At 43.3% G+C, this 17,147-nt stretch overlaps 1 protein-coding gene across 1 annotated transcript in view; it reads left to right on the forward strand.

Annotated features, from left to right (window-relative positions):
* The window catches only part of phlpp1 (PH domain and leucine rich repeat protein phosphatase 1), a 187,962-nt gene that overhangs the window by 125,498 nt on the left and 45,317 nt on the right, over window positions 1–17,147 (forward strand). Inside the window, exons 2-3 of the mRNA XM_068054059.1 lie at window positions 8,116–8,306; window positions 8,986–9,111. Of these exons, the coding sequence (XP_067910160.1) occupies window positions 8,116–8,306; window positions 8,986–9,111 (317 nt within the window). The remainder of the gene's footprint in view (window positions 1–8,115; window positions 8,307–8,985; window positions 9,112–17,147) is intronic.

Consider the following 17,147-nt stretch of genomic DNA (forward strand, 5'->3'; position numbering starts at 1 on the left):
TTGAACTGCTGCAGTCCATGTGGGGTAGGTACATCCACAGTGCTGTTAGGAAGGGAGTTCCAGAATTTTGACCCAGCGACAGTGAAGGAACGGCGATATAGTTCCAAGTCAGGATGGTGTGTAACGTGGAGGGGAACTTGCAGGTGGTGATGTTTCCATGCCTCTGCTGCCCTTGTCTTTCTAGTTGGTAGAGGTCACGGGTTTGGAAGGTGCTGTGTAAGGAGCCTTGGTGCGTTGCTGCAGTGCATCTTGTAGGTGGTACACACTGCTGCCACTGTGCGTTGGTAGTGGAGGGAGTGAATGTTTTTGGATGGGTGCCAATCAAGTGGGCTGCTTTGTCCTGGTTGGTGTCGAGCTTCTTGAGTGTTGGTGGAGCTGCACCGAACCAGGCAAGTGGAGAGTATTCCATCACACTCCTGACTTGTGCCTTGTAGATGGTGGACAGGCATTGGGGAGTCAGGAGGTGAGTTACTCGCTGCAGGATTCCTAGCCTCTGACCTGCCCTTGTAGCCACGGTATTTATATGGCTACTCCAGTTCAGTTTCTGGTCAGTGGCAGCCCCTAGGATGTTGATAGTGGGGGATTCAGCGATGGTAATGCCATTGAATGTCAAGGGGAGATGGTTAGATTCTCTCTTGTTGGAGATGGTCATTGCCTGGCACTTGTGTGGCACGAATGTTACTTGCCACTTATCAGCCCAAGCCTGGATATTGTCCAAATTTTGCTTCATTTCTACACAGACTGCTTCAGTATCTGAGGAGTTGCAAATGGTGCTGAACATTGTGCAATCATCAGCGAACATCCCCACCTCTGACCTTATGATTGAAGGAAGGTCATTGATGAAGCAGCTGAAGATGGTTGGGCCCAGGACACTACCCTGAGGAACTCCTGCAGTGATGTCCTGGAGCTCAGATGATTGACCTCCAACAAGCACAACCATCTTCCTTTGCGCTTGGTATGACTCCAACCAGCGGAGAGTTTTCCCCCGATTCCCATAGACTTCTGTTTTGCTAGGGTTCCTTGATGCCATACTCGGTCAAATGCTGCCTTGATGTCGAGGGCAGTCACTCTCACCTCACCTCTTGAGTTCAGCTCTTTTGTCCATGTTTGAACCAAGGCTGTGATGAGGTCAGGAACTGAGTGGCCCTGGCGGAACCCAAACTGAGCGTCATTGAGCAGGTTATTGCTAAGCAAGTGCCTCTTGATGGCACTGTTGATGACACCTTCCATCACTTGACTGAGTAGGCTGATGGGGCGGTAATTGACCAGGTTGGACGTCCTGCTTTTTGTGTACAGGACATACCTGGGCAATTTTCTACATTGCAGGGTAGATGCCAGTGTTATAGCTGTACTGGAACAGCTTGGCTGGGGTTGCGGCAGGTTCTGGAGCACAGGTCTTCAGTGCTATTGCCGGAATGTTGTCAGGGCCCATAGCCTTTGCAGTATCCAGTGTCTTCAGTCATTTTTTGATATCACGCGGAGTGAATCGAATTGGCTGAAGTCTGGCACCTGTGATGCTGGGGACTTCAGGAGGAGGCCAAGATGGATCATCAACTCGGCACTTCTGGCTGAAGATTGTTGCAAATGCTTCATCCTTATCTTTCGGACTGCTATGCTGGGCTCCCCCATTATTGAGGATGGGGATATTTGTGGAGCCACCTCCTCCAGTTAGTTGTTCAGTTGTCCACCACCGTTCACAGCTGGATGTGGCAGGACTGCAGAGCTTAGATCTGATCTGATGATCTGAATATGATATGGGATCACTTAGCTCTGTCTGTCGCACGCTGCTTATGCAGTTTGGCATGCAAATAGTCGTGTGTTGTAGCTTCACCAGGTTGACACCTCATTTTGAGGTATGCCTGGTGCTGCTTCTGGCATGCCCTCCTGCACTCTTCATTGAACCAGGGTTGGTCTCCTGGCTTGATGGTAATGGTAGAGTGGGGGATATGCCGGGGCCATGAGGTTACAGATTGTGGTTGAGTACAATTCTGCTGCTGCTGATGGCCCACAACGCCTCATGGATGCCCAGTTTTGCATTGCTAGATCTGTTTGAAATCTATCCCATGTAGCACGGTGGTAGTGCCACACAACACGATGGACGGTATCCTCAATGTGAAGGCAGGACTTAGTCTCCACAAGGACTGTGCGGTTGTCACTCCTACCAATACTGTCATGGACAGATGCATCTGCGGCAGGCAGATTGATGAGGATGAGGTCAAGTACGTTTTTCCTTGTTGGTTCCCTCACCGCCTGCCGCATATCCAGTCTAGCAGCTATGTCCTTTAGGATTTGGCCAGCTCAGTCAGTAGTGGTGCTACCGAGCCACTCTTGGTGATGGACATTGAAGTCCCCCACCCAGAGTACATTCTGTGCCCTTGCACCAAGTGCTGTTCAAAATGGAGGAGTACTGACTCATCAGCTGAGGGAGGGCAGTAGGTGGTAGTCAGCAGGAGGTTTCCTTGTCCATGTTTGACCTGATGCCATGAGACTTCATGGGGTCCAGAGTCGATGTTGTGGACTCCCAGGGCAACTCCCTCCCGACTGTATACCACTGTGCTGCCACCTCTGCTGGGTCTGTCCTGTCGGTGGGACAGGACGTACCCTGGGATAGTGATTGTAGTGTCTGGGACATTGTCTGTAAGGTATGATTCCGTGAGTATGACTATGTCAGGCTGTTGCTTGACTAGTCTGTGGGACAGCTCTCCCAACTTTGGCACAAGCCCCAGATGTTAGTAAGGAGGACTTTGCAGGGTCAACAGGGTGGGTTTGTCATTGTCCTTTCTGGTGCCTAGGTCGATGCCGGGTGGTCGGTCTGGTTTCATTTTTATTGACTTCGCAGCGGTTAGGTACAACTGAGTGGCTTGCCGGGGCATGTAAGAGCCAACCACATTGCTGTGGGTCTGGAGTCACATGTAGGACAGACCAGATAAGTATGGCAGATTTCCTTCCCTAAAGGACATTAGTGAACCAGATGGGTTTTTACAACAATCGACATGGTTTCATGGCCATCATTAGACTAGCTTTTTAATTCCAGATTAATTAATTGAATTCAAATACCACCTTCTGCTGTCGTGGGATTTGAACCCGTGTCCCCAGAGCAAAACCTGGGTCTCTGGGTTACTAGTCCAGTGACAATACCACTACGCCATCGCTTCCCCAGTGGATTGCTATCCATTGATCTCTGGAAAGTGCATGTATGCACTGTTGGGTAAGGACAGGGTAAGTTTCAGCTTTGATCAAAAAGTCTGCCAATACTTGCTGCCCTATTGGCCGTGTGTTTCATGTGAGAATCGTAACAAAGTAGGGTGGCTGGGCACCCAATACTTTTACTCCAGGAAGTCTTAGTGCCTTCAGGAGAGGAGGAGAGGAATTTAGAGCACTAATGGCAAGTGCCAATAGCTGATTTACTTTGGAAGAATCTGAATTCTCAACTTTTCCTCTTGCTGTGATCTGTCGGAAGACTTTCAAAGAGCTGACCAATTTAGTTTCTAGTCCTCGCTTTCCCCCCATAAAGCTGCAAATTAGTCCTCTTTGAGTACATGTCCAGTTGTCTTTTGGAAAGTTCCTATGGAATCTGCTCAAACCTCCTTTTTATGTACTGCATTCCAGATCTTGACAAACCTCTTGAGTGAAAAAGATTTTCCTCATTTCCCCTGTACTTGTTTTGCCAGTTGTTTGAAATCTATGACCTCTGGTTTCCAGCCACTTGTCAGAGGAAACAGTTTCTCAATACTTGCTCTGTCAAAACCCCAAATAATTCTGAATACCTTTATTAGGTTGCACCTTAACTGTCTCTGTTCCAAACAGAATAATTCTAGCTTCTGCAATCTTTCCAAATAACTGAAGTACCCCATCCCTGAGATCATGCTGATAAAACCCTCCTGCACCCTCTCCAAGGCCTTGATATCCTTCCTAAAGTGTGATGCCCAGAATTGTACACAGCACTCCAGCTGAGGCCTAACCAGTGATTGGTAAAGGTTTAGCATGACTTCCTTGTATTCATTCCCCCTTTTTATAAAGCCAGCTAAACTGTCTTATCAACTTGCCCTGCCACCTTCAAAGATTTATGAATATACACCTCCAGGTCCCTCTCTTCTTGCACCCCTCTCAGAATAGTACCATTTAGATTACAAAGTGACTCCTGACAATGCAGCAGCCCGCCGACATCATCAGAGTGCTCCAAGCTGCGCACATGCGCAAATGGTCTCCTGCTTGTCAGTGAGATGCTGTGCATGCGCAGCCTATGTCTTGCCAGGACTAATTGGCGCATGCGTGGGAAAACGTCATCACATAACGCCAATGTCATCGGGTAACGGCGCCTCCCACTCGGCACCCCTCAGTAGCGTCTCCATTCACCAATATCTCTCTCCATCCCTGCTTCAGTCACTGCTTCACCGCGTTCGATCCCCGCCACGTTGCTGCTTACCCTCAGCCACTCGCTGGTTGTCCCTTCTTATCCCATGCTTCTAGTATGTGTTATTCTGATACAGCTTGTTGTAAGGAGTAGGAACCTCCTCTTGCTGGTCAATGTCATTTTTAATTTCTGTTTTATGTCATAACCGTTGTTGCTCCTGTCTCCATTATGGATGCAAAATCCAGTGCTAATTGCTCTGTATCTAGCCAAGTCTTCACTACTACTCATTCACCCTGCTATTCCTGGCTCTCGTACTCTCCCTGCCTGTCTACATCCATCCTGCTTCATTGCCTGCTGCTCTCCTACTGAAATGCTTTGTTCTGTGCCCCCTTTTCCCCCCATAAATTCTCATCCCTCAAGGATAAATTTGTCTCTGTGCACTCACCCCAGGCCACTCACCTCCCTGAAAAATTCTCTGAGACATCTCAGTATTTAATGAGCACTGTAGAAATGTAATTGTTGATGTTGCTAATGTTGAATCTTGGCTGCCTTCGGAACTGCTGATGGGAGGCAATATTTCCTGCTGTAAGGTTCAATAAGGAAGGAAATGATCACAATTGTCAAAAAAGTCTTACTGGTACCAATTTGGTACCACACCCAAGTTCATAGTGGCTCTTGATGTATCACTGCATTGTAGCTGTAAATATGCCTGTAAATTCACACCATATGGTTAAGGGAGAATATTGTTTCAGTTCATTCTAGTAGCGTCGGGTTTTTTCCTTCCCTGATATGCTAAGTTTACAGATTCACAACTTAGTTACAGACTTTCATGCAAATCATTTCTGAAATTCAGAAGAGTAACTGCATTGTCCTGTGGCGTCTATGGCTTCTGTTGAGCCAATACAAGAGATTTAGTTGGCCTTGGAGCAGTTCTGTTTTCCGCTGAAGGGGAGGGGGGAAAGGGAATAAGAAAGAAAACAGGAAGTAGTTGTATTGGCAGTTCACCACACCCATCAACAATCTGGTATTGTGCTTGGGTGCAGAAATTCCTGTTGGAATCGGCACACACATTTATATAGTTTGAAAGTTAATCCTGATAGAAACAGCCTGTGGCACTGGGAGTGAGATTTCATATGGAGGGGTCTAAAGCTTAGTTGCGCTTTGGATTCATAGAGCAAGAACTAGCATCTGAGGAGAATCCTGGAACTTTCAACTACTTCTGTGACTGTTGCTTGTATATTAAAAGGCAAGAGTATAAAATTAAACGTAAAGCTTGACCTGGGCAATTTTAGAATGAAGCAAATTAACATGTCAGTACCAACATTATTGCCCAGTTCAGAAGGCAATGCACGAACTGAAATGACTGAAAATTGTTAGGTTTTCTTCATCGTTTAAGGTCTCTACAGCTTTCTACTTAAAATTTGCAGTGCTGCACAATACCAAAAACTGTTGGACTTTGTGCATGGCAAATATTTTGAGTTGTCTTTGTGTGCAAACTAGGAAATTTTGCACTGTTCATCCTACTCTGCAAAAAAATTATTAATCTGGTCAATCCCACCCACCCCCCCCCCCCCCCCCCGCCATCCCCCAGTCCATGCTGAGTTAGCTGATATCCTGGTTCGCAATAGGGACACTCAGTATCCTACGGTTGGGATGCTGCTGAAGAAGCTTTGGCAACTTGCTGCAGTGGATCCTGTAGATTATATACACTGCAGCCACGGTATGCTGGTGGTGGAATAGGTGGATGTTTAAGCTAGTGGCTGGGATCCCGAGCAAGCAGAATACTTTATTCTGGTTTCAACCTACTTCAGTGGTGCCAGTGTACTCATCTATATAAGTGGAGAGTACTCCATCACATATGTCACTTATGCCTTAAAGGTGATGGAGAGGCTTTGGAGAGTTGGGAGATGAGCCACGTGCCCCAGAATACCCAACCTCTGACCTGCTGTAGTAGGTTTAGCATTTGTGTGGCCGGTCCAGTTGAGATTCTGGCTAATGGTGACGTGCAGGATCTTGGTAGGGGATTCAGTGATGGTACTGTCATTGAATATCAAGGGAACAATTTCAGTCTGTGTCCACAAATTGTGCAGAAATAAAATGCAGTCAAAAGTTGTAACCACTTCATTAGATTAGCACAGAATCGATGTGAAAGCCTATTATGTTTGAACAGACAGTTGTAATTGATGGAGATGTGATGTGTCAGGCAACACATTGTCTGAGTACAGTTGAAATTGTAATGACTGGTATGCCGGTTGAAACAAGTCTGTTAATAGCTGTTTTTCTTCAGATTCTGGGAGACCTGCATCCGTCAGGCACATTTGCACTGCTAAATCTGGTTCCCTTACACAGTCACGGAAATTACAGTAGAGGGGGAGGTCAATTGGCTCATCACACCTGTCCCATTTCTTGTGGGTCTCCAAATCTTCCACTGGAGTAAGGGAATGAAAAGCAACTGCAAATATTGGAAATCTGAAACAAAGATAGAAAGTTCTAGAAATACATAAGTCTGTCAGTGTCTGTAATGAGAAAATTCAAGGTAATGTTTTGGTGCAGATCATTCAGCAGTTCTTATGAAGGTTCTATAACTGAAACATTAACCTGTCTTTTCTCTTTATCGCTGGCAGATCTGCTGTGTATTTCCAGCATTTAACTGAAAATGTTGACTTGCATAAGGGACCAAGATTTAGCAGTGTAAACACATGGAGCTGGCTCAGAAATGTCAGTCTCCTAGAATCTGAATTAAAATGGTGCCTGCAGCTATTATACAATCAAAAATTGAGGATACCAAGATAATGACTCCCTCCTTCCTACCTCTTTATATTCTATTTTTCTCCCCCACCACTCCCCTCCAGAATTCATTTGTGGCAGTTTCCAGTAACTATGGGAGTTCAGTGTATTAGTGAGCTGATCAATCATGTCGTTTCACTGCTGAACCTGATCTTGTCCAAAAAATGCACAAATGGAGCTGAATTATTTTGATACCTGTAGGAAATTAAGGGTGTCTTATAAAATTTGTTAGTTTATTCGGGTAAATTGTAGAAGTCGGACATACTATAAACTAATGTCAAGGCAGAGGAATACAGGAAGGAATGTCAAGCTTCAAACCATGCGTGTCAGACAAAAGACTTTAACCGCTTGTGGAGGCTGAAAGCACAGGATGTTCTGAGGTTGCTAGAGATAAGCAACTGAAGGGATGTAACTGATTGAGGTAACGGGATACTGAGATGATGAATGAGGAACTCGTAATAGGGTACATGTCCTTCTGCTCCAGCGAATGCATTTCACGTGAACTGCCCATGATTGGATGAAGAAAGCATGCATAGGCATTTTCACCATAAGGATGAGCATGATTGGGCACTGGGAGGGGTTAATTGGATAAGAACAGGATGAAAGAGACCCTCCCAATCGGGTCCGTACAGAGGAGAACAACTAGAAACAAAAAGGCGAAGGAGAAGAGGGGAAGTTCAAAGATCGAAAGCTGCTGGAGAAGACGTCCAGAACTGGTGCAGGAAGTATATAGCCCGCATTAAACTTCAAATCACTGTGTGAATTTATTGCTTTAGTTTGAGTAAAACCTAATAAACTTGTTCTGACTTTGTTTCAATAAAGTAGATTCACAACTGAACTTTTGTCAAGTCCGTTTCTGTAGCAGTAAGGGGGAGGAACCTTACAACTGATGACATGCCATTTGCCACATTAAATAGTTAGTCACTGATTTCCCCCTACCCCCTAATTGATTAATTGCTTTCTTTATCTTCTAGGGAAACCTTATAGCATTGACCACTTAGAGCGGATCCAGTTGTCTGGGTTGTTCAATGTTCGTAAAGGAAAGATGCAGCTTCATAAATGGACCAAACGTCAAGTTATCCTGTGTGGTGCTTGCTTGATAGTTTCTTCGGTGAAAGACAGCCAGTCTGGAAAAATGCATGTTCTGCCTTTAATTGGGGGGAAGGTATGGTGACTTTGCTCATTGTGTGTGAGATATATATATATATGAAAGTTACTTCAAAACAGATTTTAATACGTAGAGTTTATTTGTCAATATATTTTGCTATTGAAAATATTTTAAAAGGATGCTATCATAAAATATTTCAGACATTGCCAAATATATTTGGACAGTGACTGAAACTAATTTTTTGAAACACTATTGATATCTTTGTGAAAAGCGAAGCTTATTTTATTCTAATACTTAATCATTTTATGACCAATTGAATCAAATCTCAGGACTTTTTCCCGAGTCAGAGTTTGTTGATTCAAGCCCCATTCTAGGATTTTAGCAGATCTAAGCTGACATTCTAGTCCCGAGCAAGTGCTAAAATATCAGAGATGGGTCCTTCAGTTAACTGTTAAATCGAGGCCCCATCTCCCTGTTCTGGTGCCGCAGGTTGGCATTAAAGACTCCAAAGTAGTTTTCAGACAAGAGCAGGGCAGTGTCCTGGCTATTCCTCTAAAACATAGGTGAATTAGTCTTCCGTCTCTCATTGCTGCCTCTGGGATGTTCTAGCACAGAATGATTGCATTTGTCTATGCAATAATCACTGCAATTCTAAACTCATTACTACTTTGAAGTACTCTGAAATGTTGTGACATAGTGAGGCACGATATAAATGCCAAGGTTTTTTTTTGCATAGGTGGAAGAAGTGAAAAAGCACCAGCACTGTTTGGCCTTCACCTCATCAGGACAACAGAGTCAGTCCTACTACGTCAGTTTTGACACCTTCCCAGAGTATTTACGCTGGCTTCGGCAGGCATCAAAGGTGAGGCTGTGGGGACTGTGCTACTAACCATAAGTGTTGTGTTTCTAATTATTGCTTCTGGCAAGACAGCAAGCCACTTTTTCCATGCTGTGATTCAAGATTGGATAGTTATTTGTGCACAGCAGAGAACCATCAGAGCTGTTTCTCAAAGCTTGTTTATTTGCTTGTGGCAAATTCCACAGATGTGCTTACTCAGTTTTTTTCATAAAAGATTAGCAAAGTTCACTCACCAGTTCTGTATTTACCGGTGTACTGTGTGGTGATAGAGTAGATTATTTTCATTTAAAAAAAAAACATTTTCGGAAGGTTTTTCTTTACAGCTAACAGGTCAGTTTTGTATTTGCTCCTCCGATAAACACAGTGTACCTCAGGTGCACAGTTGGTTGGCTGTTGAAGAGGTGAGGGTTGGGGGTGGCTCCCAGAGGAAAACCTTCCTCCGTGTGTTAAGCATATATCATCTCTGTGAGTCTTGTCTTTTACCTTTTCTTGTTTTGCGACGTGTCTCCCTGGCCCTCGCACCATTCAGGTGGACAAGTTGTTAAGCCTCCACCACACTGCTGTGTAATCAGATATTGGGAGAGGGGCTAAGAACAGTTTGTTCTTGGAATATTTTCTATCTCCAGCCCCCCGCCCCGGGGATGCACTTGGTGAACGTTTGGGAGCTTCCCTTGATGCTAAATCTGAATTTAGGAACTTCCCTTATAGAAAATTCAAATTATACATGCATCTCTTGGCTCTCCACTGGAAGGGAAGGACAAGCAAGGCAAGTTAAGCTGACAAACTTCATGGTTCCAAGGTATTAACTCTCTCCATAAAGAGCGCTGAGAGTAACAACAGCGGGTGAGAGAAGTAACATGGATCAGATAGATGTGTTGAAGAACTTAGGAAGGAAAGGAAGTGAGACTCGCCTTGCAGGGAAATAAAGAGGGAGAAATAAAAAGAATAGCAGTGAGAAAAAGAAGGAAAGTTGTGAGGGAGAAATGGCTACAAGTAGCAGTGAGGAAAAGGGGCTGAAATGTAAGAAAATGCTTGAGGCACTAGTAGTTACAGTAGACAGATCTGACAATTATAACTGAAACGTGGCTTCATGTGGGTCATGACCTGGTGCTAAACATTCTGGGTTACAACATTTTTAGAAGAGATCAGAAATCAAAAAGGGAGGATGAGGTATTTATGAAGATATTTCGGTATCAGAGAGGAAAGATATTTATAGAATCTTAGAGCATGGAAGGAGGCCATTAATCCATAGTGCCTGTGCTGGCTCTTTGTAAGAGCTGTGCAACTGGCCCCACTCCCCTGCTTTTTCTCTGTAGCCCTGCAAATTTGCCTTTTTCAAATATGTATCCAATTCCTTTTTGAAAGTTACAATTGAATTTGCTGGCACTACCCTCTCAGGCAGTGTATTCCAGGTCATAGCATCTTGCTGTGTTTTAAAAAAAAATCTTTTCCTTAACTCTTCTCTAACTTTTTAAAACAATTTTCTTATATCTGTGGCCTACTGAAAGAAATAACATATAGAGTTTCAGTGGTTTGAATTAAGGGTGTGTGTGGAAAGGGTGCGGTACAATATTGGATGTCCTTTACAGACAAATTGTTTGAAATGTCATAGAGGTGTGAGAAATGATGCAGTAATAATGAGGGACTTTAACTATCCAGGCATAGATTAGGAGAACTGATCTGAAGGAGTTTAAACAGGGAGGGATTTATAAAATGCATTCAAAACGATTTGTTGAGTCTTCATGGAACCCGCCCTATATGGAAAGGTACAACACTCGACTTAATTTTGTAGCAGGTCAGCAACATTAAGGCTGGAAAAAAATTGTCTTCTTTTAACCAATATTACATAGTGGGATAGAATTTAAGGCGTGGCATTTCTTTCTAAATTTAAATAAAATGCTACTGTAAGAGAATTACTGGTTTGTGCTCCAAAATGTTCTTGTAACAACAGATAGAAACTGGCCATCTTAGCATATAACTTGTATCTACCTCATTCCTGCTTTGTCTAACTCAATAACATTGTCCACACCAGCCTCTACATCGCCTCCACTGCCAAAGAAACCCTCATATGTGCCGTTGATTCCTCTGGGCTACTCAAATGCGTAAAAGTCTACTCAAATGGTCTATTTGTCAGCCTCATGTGTTCCACTCTAAATACAACTCATCCAAAATTCTGATACCCAAATCCTAGCCCTGCTCCTCTGTCACTCCAGTACACAGTGACCTCCATTAGTTCCCTACCTCCCAATTCATTGAATTCAAAGCCTTTGTTCTTGTCCACATATCTCTCCGAAACCTCATCACCACCAACCACCCCGCCCACCATACGTCTGCAACCTTCTCCAGCTCTACGTGCCTTTGTGTCCCCTCTGCTCTTTTGGATCTAGCCTCCTTTACATCTCCCCTTTCTCTGCTGCACCATTGCATGTAGAGCTTCCAGCTGTCTTCATGCCACACCTTGGAAAGCTCTTCCTAAAACCATCTGCTTTGCTACTTCCCTCCCTTTCTTCAAAAGCCTTCTCAAAAATTGATATCTTTCACCCTTTCAATTACCTCCTCTAGCTTATCTTCCAAGGCTTGAGAAACCAGGGCTGTTTTTCACTGCAACTAATAATGCGGGGGTAGGGGGATGCAATTGGAGCTTTTCAAATCTATGAAAGATTTTGAGAGAATAAAAAGTGAATTCTTTTCACTGACAAATCAATATAAATAGGGTATAAACTCAGGATTATGTCCACAGCGATAAGAGAAATGTTGACGGATATTATTAGAACAGAAAATGATTTACCACAAACAACCATGAGGCAGAGATTGGGCTGAATTTTATAAGCCCGCCGCTAAAATCGCCGGCGGGTGGAGAAAAAGGCAGGCAGCATGCCAAAACGACACCACGATTCCAAGCGCGGTGGCTCATTTAAATAGCCAGGGCGGGCTGCCCCCTCTCCCAATCATGCGGAGGGGGCCGGCTGTCCGTCCCCGGTGCGCAGATGCTGACGCCATTTTTAAAGGGCTGTTAACCCTACCGGCATATTTAAAGAAAGAATAAATTAAAATAAATAAATACATCTCTTTCTTTCCTTCTCCCCCATAACAATTAATTATCTCTTTCCCCCCCTAGCAAAACACTTGCCGTTACCATTTGACCTCACCACCCACCACCCCGGCCCCCCAAACTGCACAAACTTTAAACTTCAACCGTCCTCACCATCCCCTATACCCATAACGTTAATTTGACCCCGATTTTCCCCCCCACCCCAGCACTGAGACATTTACCTCCTCTCCCCCTCCCTCCCCCCACCAGTGTTGCGCCTCATTTTCCTGGATGGGGATCCAAAGGCACAGGAGTGGCGGCCTCTGGGCCAAAGATCGCAGCGAGACATTGGGAGGCAACCTGAGCTTATTTAAATGAGTTATTTTAATTGATTTAAATATTCAAATTATGGTCCCGTCGCTGAGCAGCAGGGGGGCTGCCAAGAGGCCTCGCCACCGCTGGTAGTATTGGGCCGAACCCTGCCAGCGTCAAGGTCCGTTGCAGGCCTCATCCGGGGCCATCTTCAGCAACCCCCATTCCCCCCTCCACCTCCCCCGCTACCGATCCCAATGTTGAGGGTTCCTTAAAATCCAGCCTATTGCAATATTACTTAAAATTGTATTGGATAGATATTTGTAAAGGAAAAGCATAGAGAGAAAGGGCAGGGCAGTGGGAATAGAGTAGTCGGCTTCAGTTGAAGAGCTGTCAGTGGCATGATGGGATGAATGGTCTCCTATGCTGTAGATATTTATGGTCACCAGTTCTTTCTCTAAGTGTATTGGACATTTTATTACATTAGAAGCATAATATAAATAGTTTTCATGTTAGCATAAGGTGATTTGAACTGTGGACTTCTTTGTGGATGTTGCCAGTGTCATTTCTTGTTTAATAATTCAATAATTTACTCCTTCCTGCTGTCCAACCAGCTTTGCCTCTTTCCTACAATCTGAAGGCTTTTACAATCTAAATTTATCACCTAACAATAACATATTGAAATATTTTGTCTTTGTTCCTATTCTTTTAAGCTTTGAAGGTTTCCTAAACTATGGGCCTAAGCTTTTAAACTAAATTTGTAAATTTAAAAAAGAAAATGCCCATTTAGATTGGGATTGGTGTTGGCTGTTTCCTTGTCTTCCCTCCCTCCTGTATAAGGAGTCTGAATGACCCGCTTCTATTTGCCTAATGATGAAAGCCATTTGAATGATTGAGTTTGGGAATCCAGCACACTACCACTGAAGTAGCTGGGCCATTTGCTTAGTTGCCCTGCATTTTGTTCAGGAACAGATATTTTTAACAGCCATTTTTAATGGGAACAGTTGAAAAACTGTCTTCAGAAATTTCAGGTACACAAAGTACACTGATGAAGCAACAATAAAATGTATAATTGCTGGTTTCTGCTGCCCCACACGTATTGAGAGAGTGAGAGTCATGCACACAGTCTTCCTGTCCCAGCTCTTGAACGCATGAAAGTATGCTTAGTTGCTGACAATTTGTTATTTCCAGAGGCAAGATTCTTTCATCATTGCTGTACATGGACTCTCACTCATTCACAGTCCTCTATCGCTCAGTTAAGCCACAGAGACAAGCTCTGTGACTAAGCAATGTGAGAGGGGGAGGAATAACCTGTTACAGAAAAGTACCCGCCATAGTTTTAACCTGCTTAAGCTATGGGCTGAATTTTTGTTCTGGGGTTGGGACCCCAATGTCGGGTTAATTTCCAGGTCCTGACCCCACAAGGCACTGATGTGACATGCAGCCTCGATTTTTGATTGAAAAGCCAGTTAATGGCCAGAGGGTATGTTCACTGTCTTGTTAAGGACAGCTGGACGGCCAGTAGAAGACCCTCTAGCGCTGGAAGAACTGCAGCCTGCCGATGCAGGTAAGGGAGAGAAAGGTCGCCCACGATGGGGGTGCTCTCTCAGTACTTTTTAAAAACTTGCAACTTAAAAATGGTCACAGCTGCCAGACCGTCCTGTGGCCATATGTAAGTTAGCTGCAAGGGTGGATACTTAAATAGTGAAATCACCCCCTGTCTGCTGCCAGGAGGCTGCCTCCTTTCTCTGGCTGTCCATTTGGTGCAGGAGAGGGTCTTAATGGGCCCCTCACTTGGCTCAAGTGGCTACCTGCTGCTTGCAGACTGGTAGCCATTCCGCCCTCGACCTGGAAAATGGCCCAAAGGTGGGACCATGCCAGCAAACCAGCATGCTGGCCAACGGCAGGAAATTTCAGTCCGATTCTGGAGCAAATCAAAAGTTCAGCCCTGTGAGTTAAATGCGTCAGGTAAAACGTTAGAGATTTTTTTTAACACTTTTGATTACCGTTCCATAGGGCACCAATATTTTGTAGCAGTAAATGTTGAACTGGAGACCCAAGAACAGAAAATGTGCAGTTTATTCAGCTTCTTGTGGGTACAGTTGATGTCCTTATCATTGCTTAGTGTTTTTTGACACTTCATTAAAATTGTCAACAAAGCCATTCATCTCATCATTAACAACTTAATCACTAGATAACACAACATTGAGTCTGGAAAAATAGGGGTGAACCACATTAGAAAGCCTCCCTGACACATTCCTGCCACCAGGAAACTTTCCCAGCAGTGGGCTTGGAATTGGTTTGGCTGCCAGCTCCACGAAGGCAGGCATGAGATTACACTAGTTAAGGTCCCAATTAGGGGCAATTTTGTGGCCTCGCTGGCATTTTGCCGCCAGCGGAGTGGCTTCCCGCTGTGTGCAGCGGACACTAGCCCAATGATGGGGCTGCAAACATGAAAGACTCTAATCTATCTAACGTTTGCTCCCACACTATCTGATATGCAATTGGTTGCAGTTACCCAGAATGGAAATCTAAAATCTCCACAATTCTGGTTTTGCAATGCTGTAATTGAATTGACATCCAGTTGCTATCTGTTCCTGCTTATTTGTTTTCTTTTTTGGCTCTGCTTTCCTGATAAATTTTTGCCACTTACTGAAAGAATTTAAAGTGTTCTGTAAACTGTCAGATAACGAACAATTGCTCACTGGTTCAAGTCATGAGGCTATCTGCTAGGACATGCTCGTCCCAGTTGGACTGTTCCTCGGACCTGCTCCTGGACAATGTACATGTTGAAAGGAGAATTGTGACAGATGATCATAGCAAGGCTTGTGATCTAGACAGTATTGCACTCTCCTCACCTGAAAGAAGATGCTAATGTGTGGGGAGGGGATACCAACGGCACATGAGGAGGAAAAAAGATAGGAAAACAATGTTATTGTTTAATGCAAGTAAGGAAATAAATCCTGTAATTATTTTGATGATCTTGGATGGCTCATATGTTAATGGCACTGTGGAACTTAATGATACAGACCAGTAAAATTGCAGGTTTGATCCCTGATCAGTACTTTGTTAGCTGATCTCAACCAGAGCAGCAGTACAAATTACCTTAGCACCTTGAACTATAAAGGGGAAAAGAATCAGTCCTGCTGCTGATTGTTATCCAGTTCTTTTCTTTTGGGCCTCCTTATCTCGAGAGACAATGGATACGCGCCTGGAGGTGGTCAGTGGTTTGTGAAGCAGCGCCTGGAGTGGCTATAAAGTGACCTGTGGCTATATCCAGTGACCTGTGCTAATGTGTATGTATGTCAGTGAGAATACAATTGGAATGTTCTGGTATCTTATGTGGTCAACCTGTCTGTAAACACTCTGATTTAAGCTGACACATAAAGATGATTACTTGGGTGAAATGCCAGAAGACAGGCAGCATTTGTGGGACTATACAAGACCACACCTTCAGAAAAGATGGGGAAAAAGAAAATATTGTGGTGCGTTTCTGTACCACAAATCAATTTGGATTTTATTCCTTGTAAAACTGAAAAAAGCTTGCATTGTTTGTGAATGGTTTTGGTCTAGTCATCATATTGTTTATTTTGACTGGCCTGCAAAGATTTAATTGTGATGAAGTTCTTAAGCAGAAATCCTTTTATCTGTTTATATTTTTGAAGGATATTATTTAAGGTCTGGTTTGGAAGAATTCAGCTAGTTATTTAGCTTGTTCTGTACTAAAACACTAAATTAGCAAACTGTGTTCAGAGGAATCATTTGAAGAGAGAGAAGCAAATGGAAAAATGCTGCATGCTTTTACATCAACTTTTTCAATGCTAGTATGCAGTTATTTACATCAGTTGTAAGGAATGCTGATGAAACATTTAATTGCATTTCAGTTTTAAGCAGTTAGGCAATAGAATCAATACACCGCTCTTGATTAATTTAAGAGAGAGCAGTTTACATCATGTGACTTTGTTCTTTTTTTCCAATTGTTGCTTTGCATTACTTTCAAGTCATTCATTCATTCCAAAACAAAGATCTACTTGGTGCATTTCCATTCACTGCAGGTTGTACCTTGTTTTTCCAAAAATCTACAAAAGGATCCTTCAAAGCAAGTGGGGGCCAAAATGGTTTCTTCAAGTTATGCATTTATTACTGCAGTTGAGCTGTAATTTTGAATTCTACCTCCTTTTTATTATTTCTTGTAAAAATCCCACAAATTCATAACATTGTATTGATAGAGATTTCTCAATTTAATTATTGTAAAATAAAATTCAGAATCTGTTTACTGTTCTTTTGTGAAACATGTTTTGCAATTGGGACAGAGGAAAAATTTGAGTATGCAAATCATAAGATTATTTTAAAAATTATACAGCAGTTTATGACTATGAACTGACTGTTTTATTATCTGAATGGGTTGTAAAGAATAAAATTGATAGATCCCACAGATATTTGTTGTATTTTTTCCATTTAGGGTTTCACATTCCACGTTGGCTGATGTCCCTAAAGTATTCTATCATTCTAAAATAGATCCATATTAATCCATGAATTTATAATCTATCGAATCCTTAGCTTTTCTTAGACATTTTTGTATTCCCATATTATCAATATCACTCATGCATGTTCTAACCTTTTTAAGGTGATGGTAGTGTTTTTTTTTGGGAGGGGCAAGAGAGAGAGAAATCTCCAAATCAGCCATGAAGACTTG

Source organism: Heterodontus francisci, chromosome 2 (assembly GCF_036365525.1).
Source record: "Heterodontus francisci isolate sHetFra1 chromosome 2, sHetFra1.hap1, whole genome shotgun sequence".
NCBI lineage: Eukaryota > Metazoa > Chordata > Chondrichthyes > Heterodontiformes > Heterodontidae > Heterodontus > Heterodontus francisci.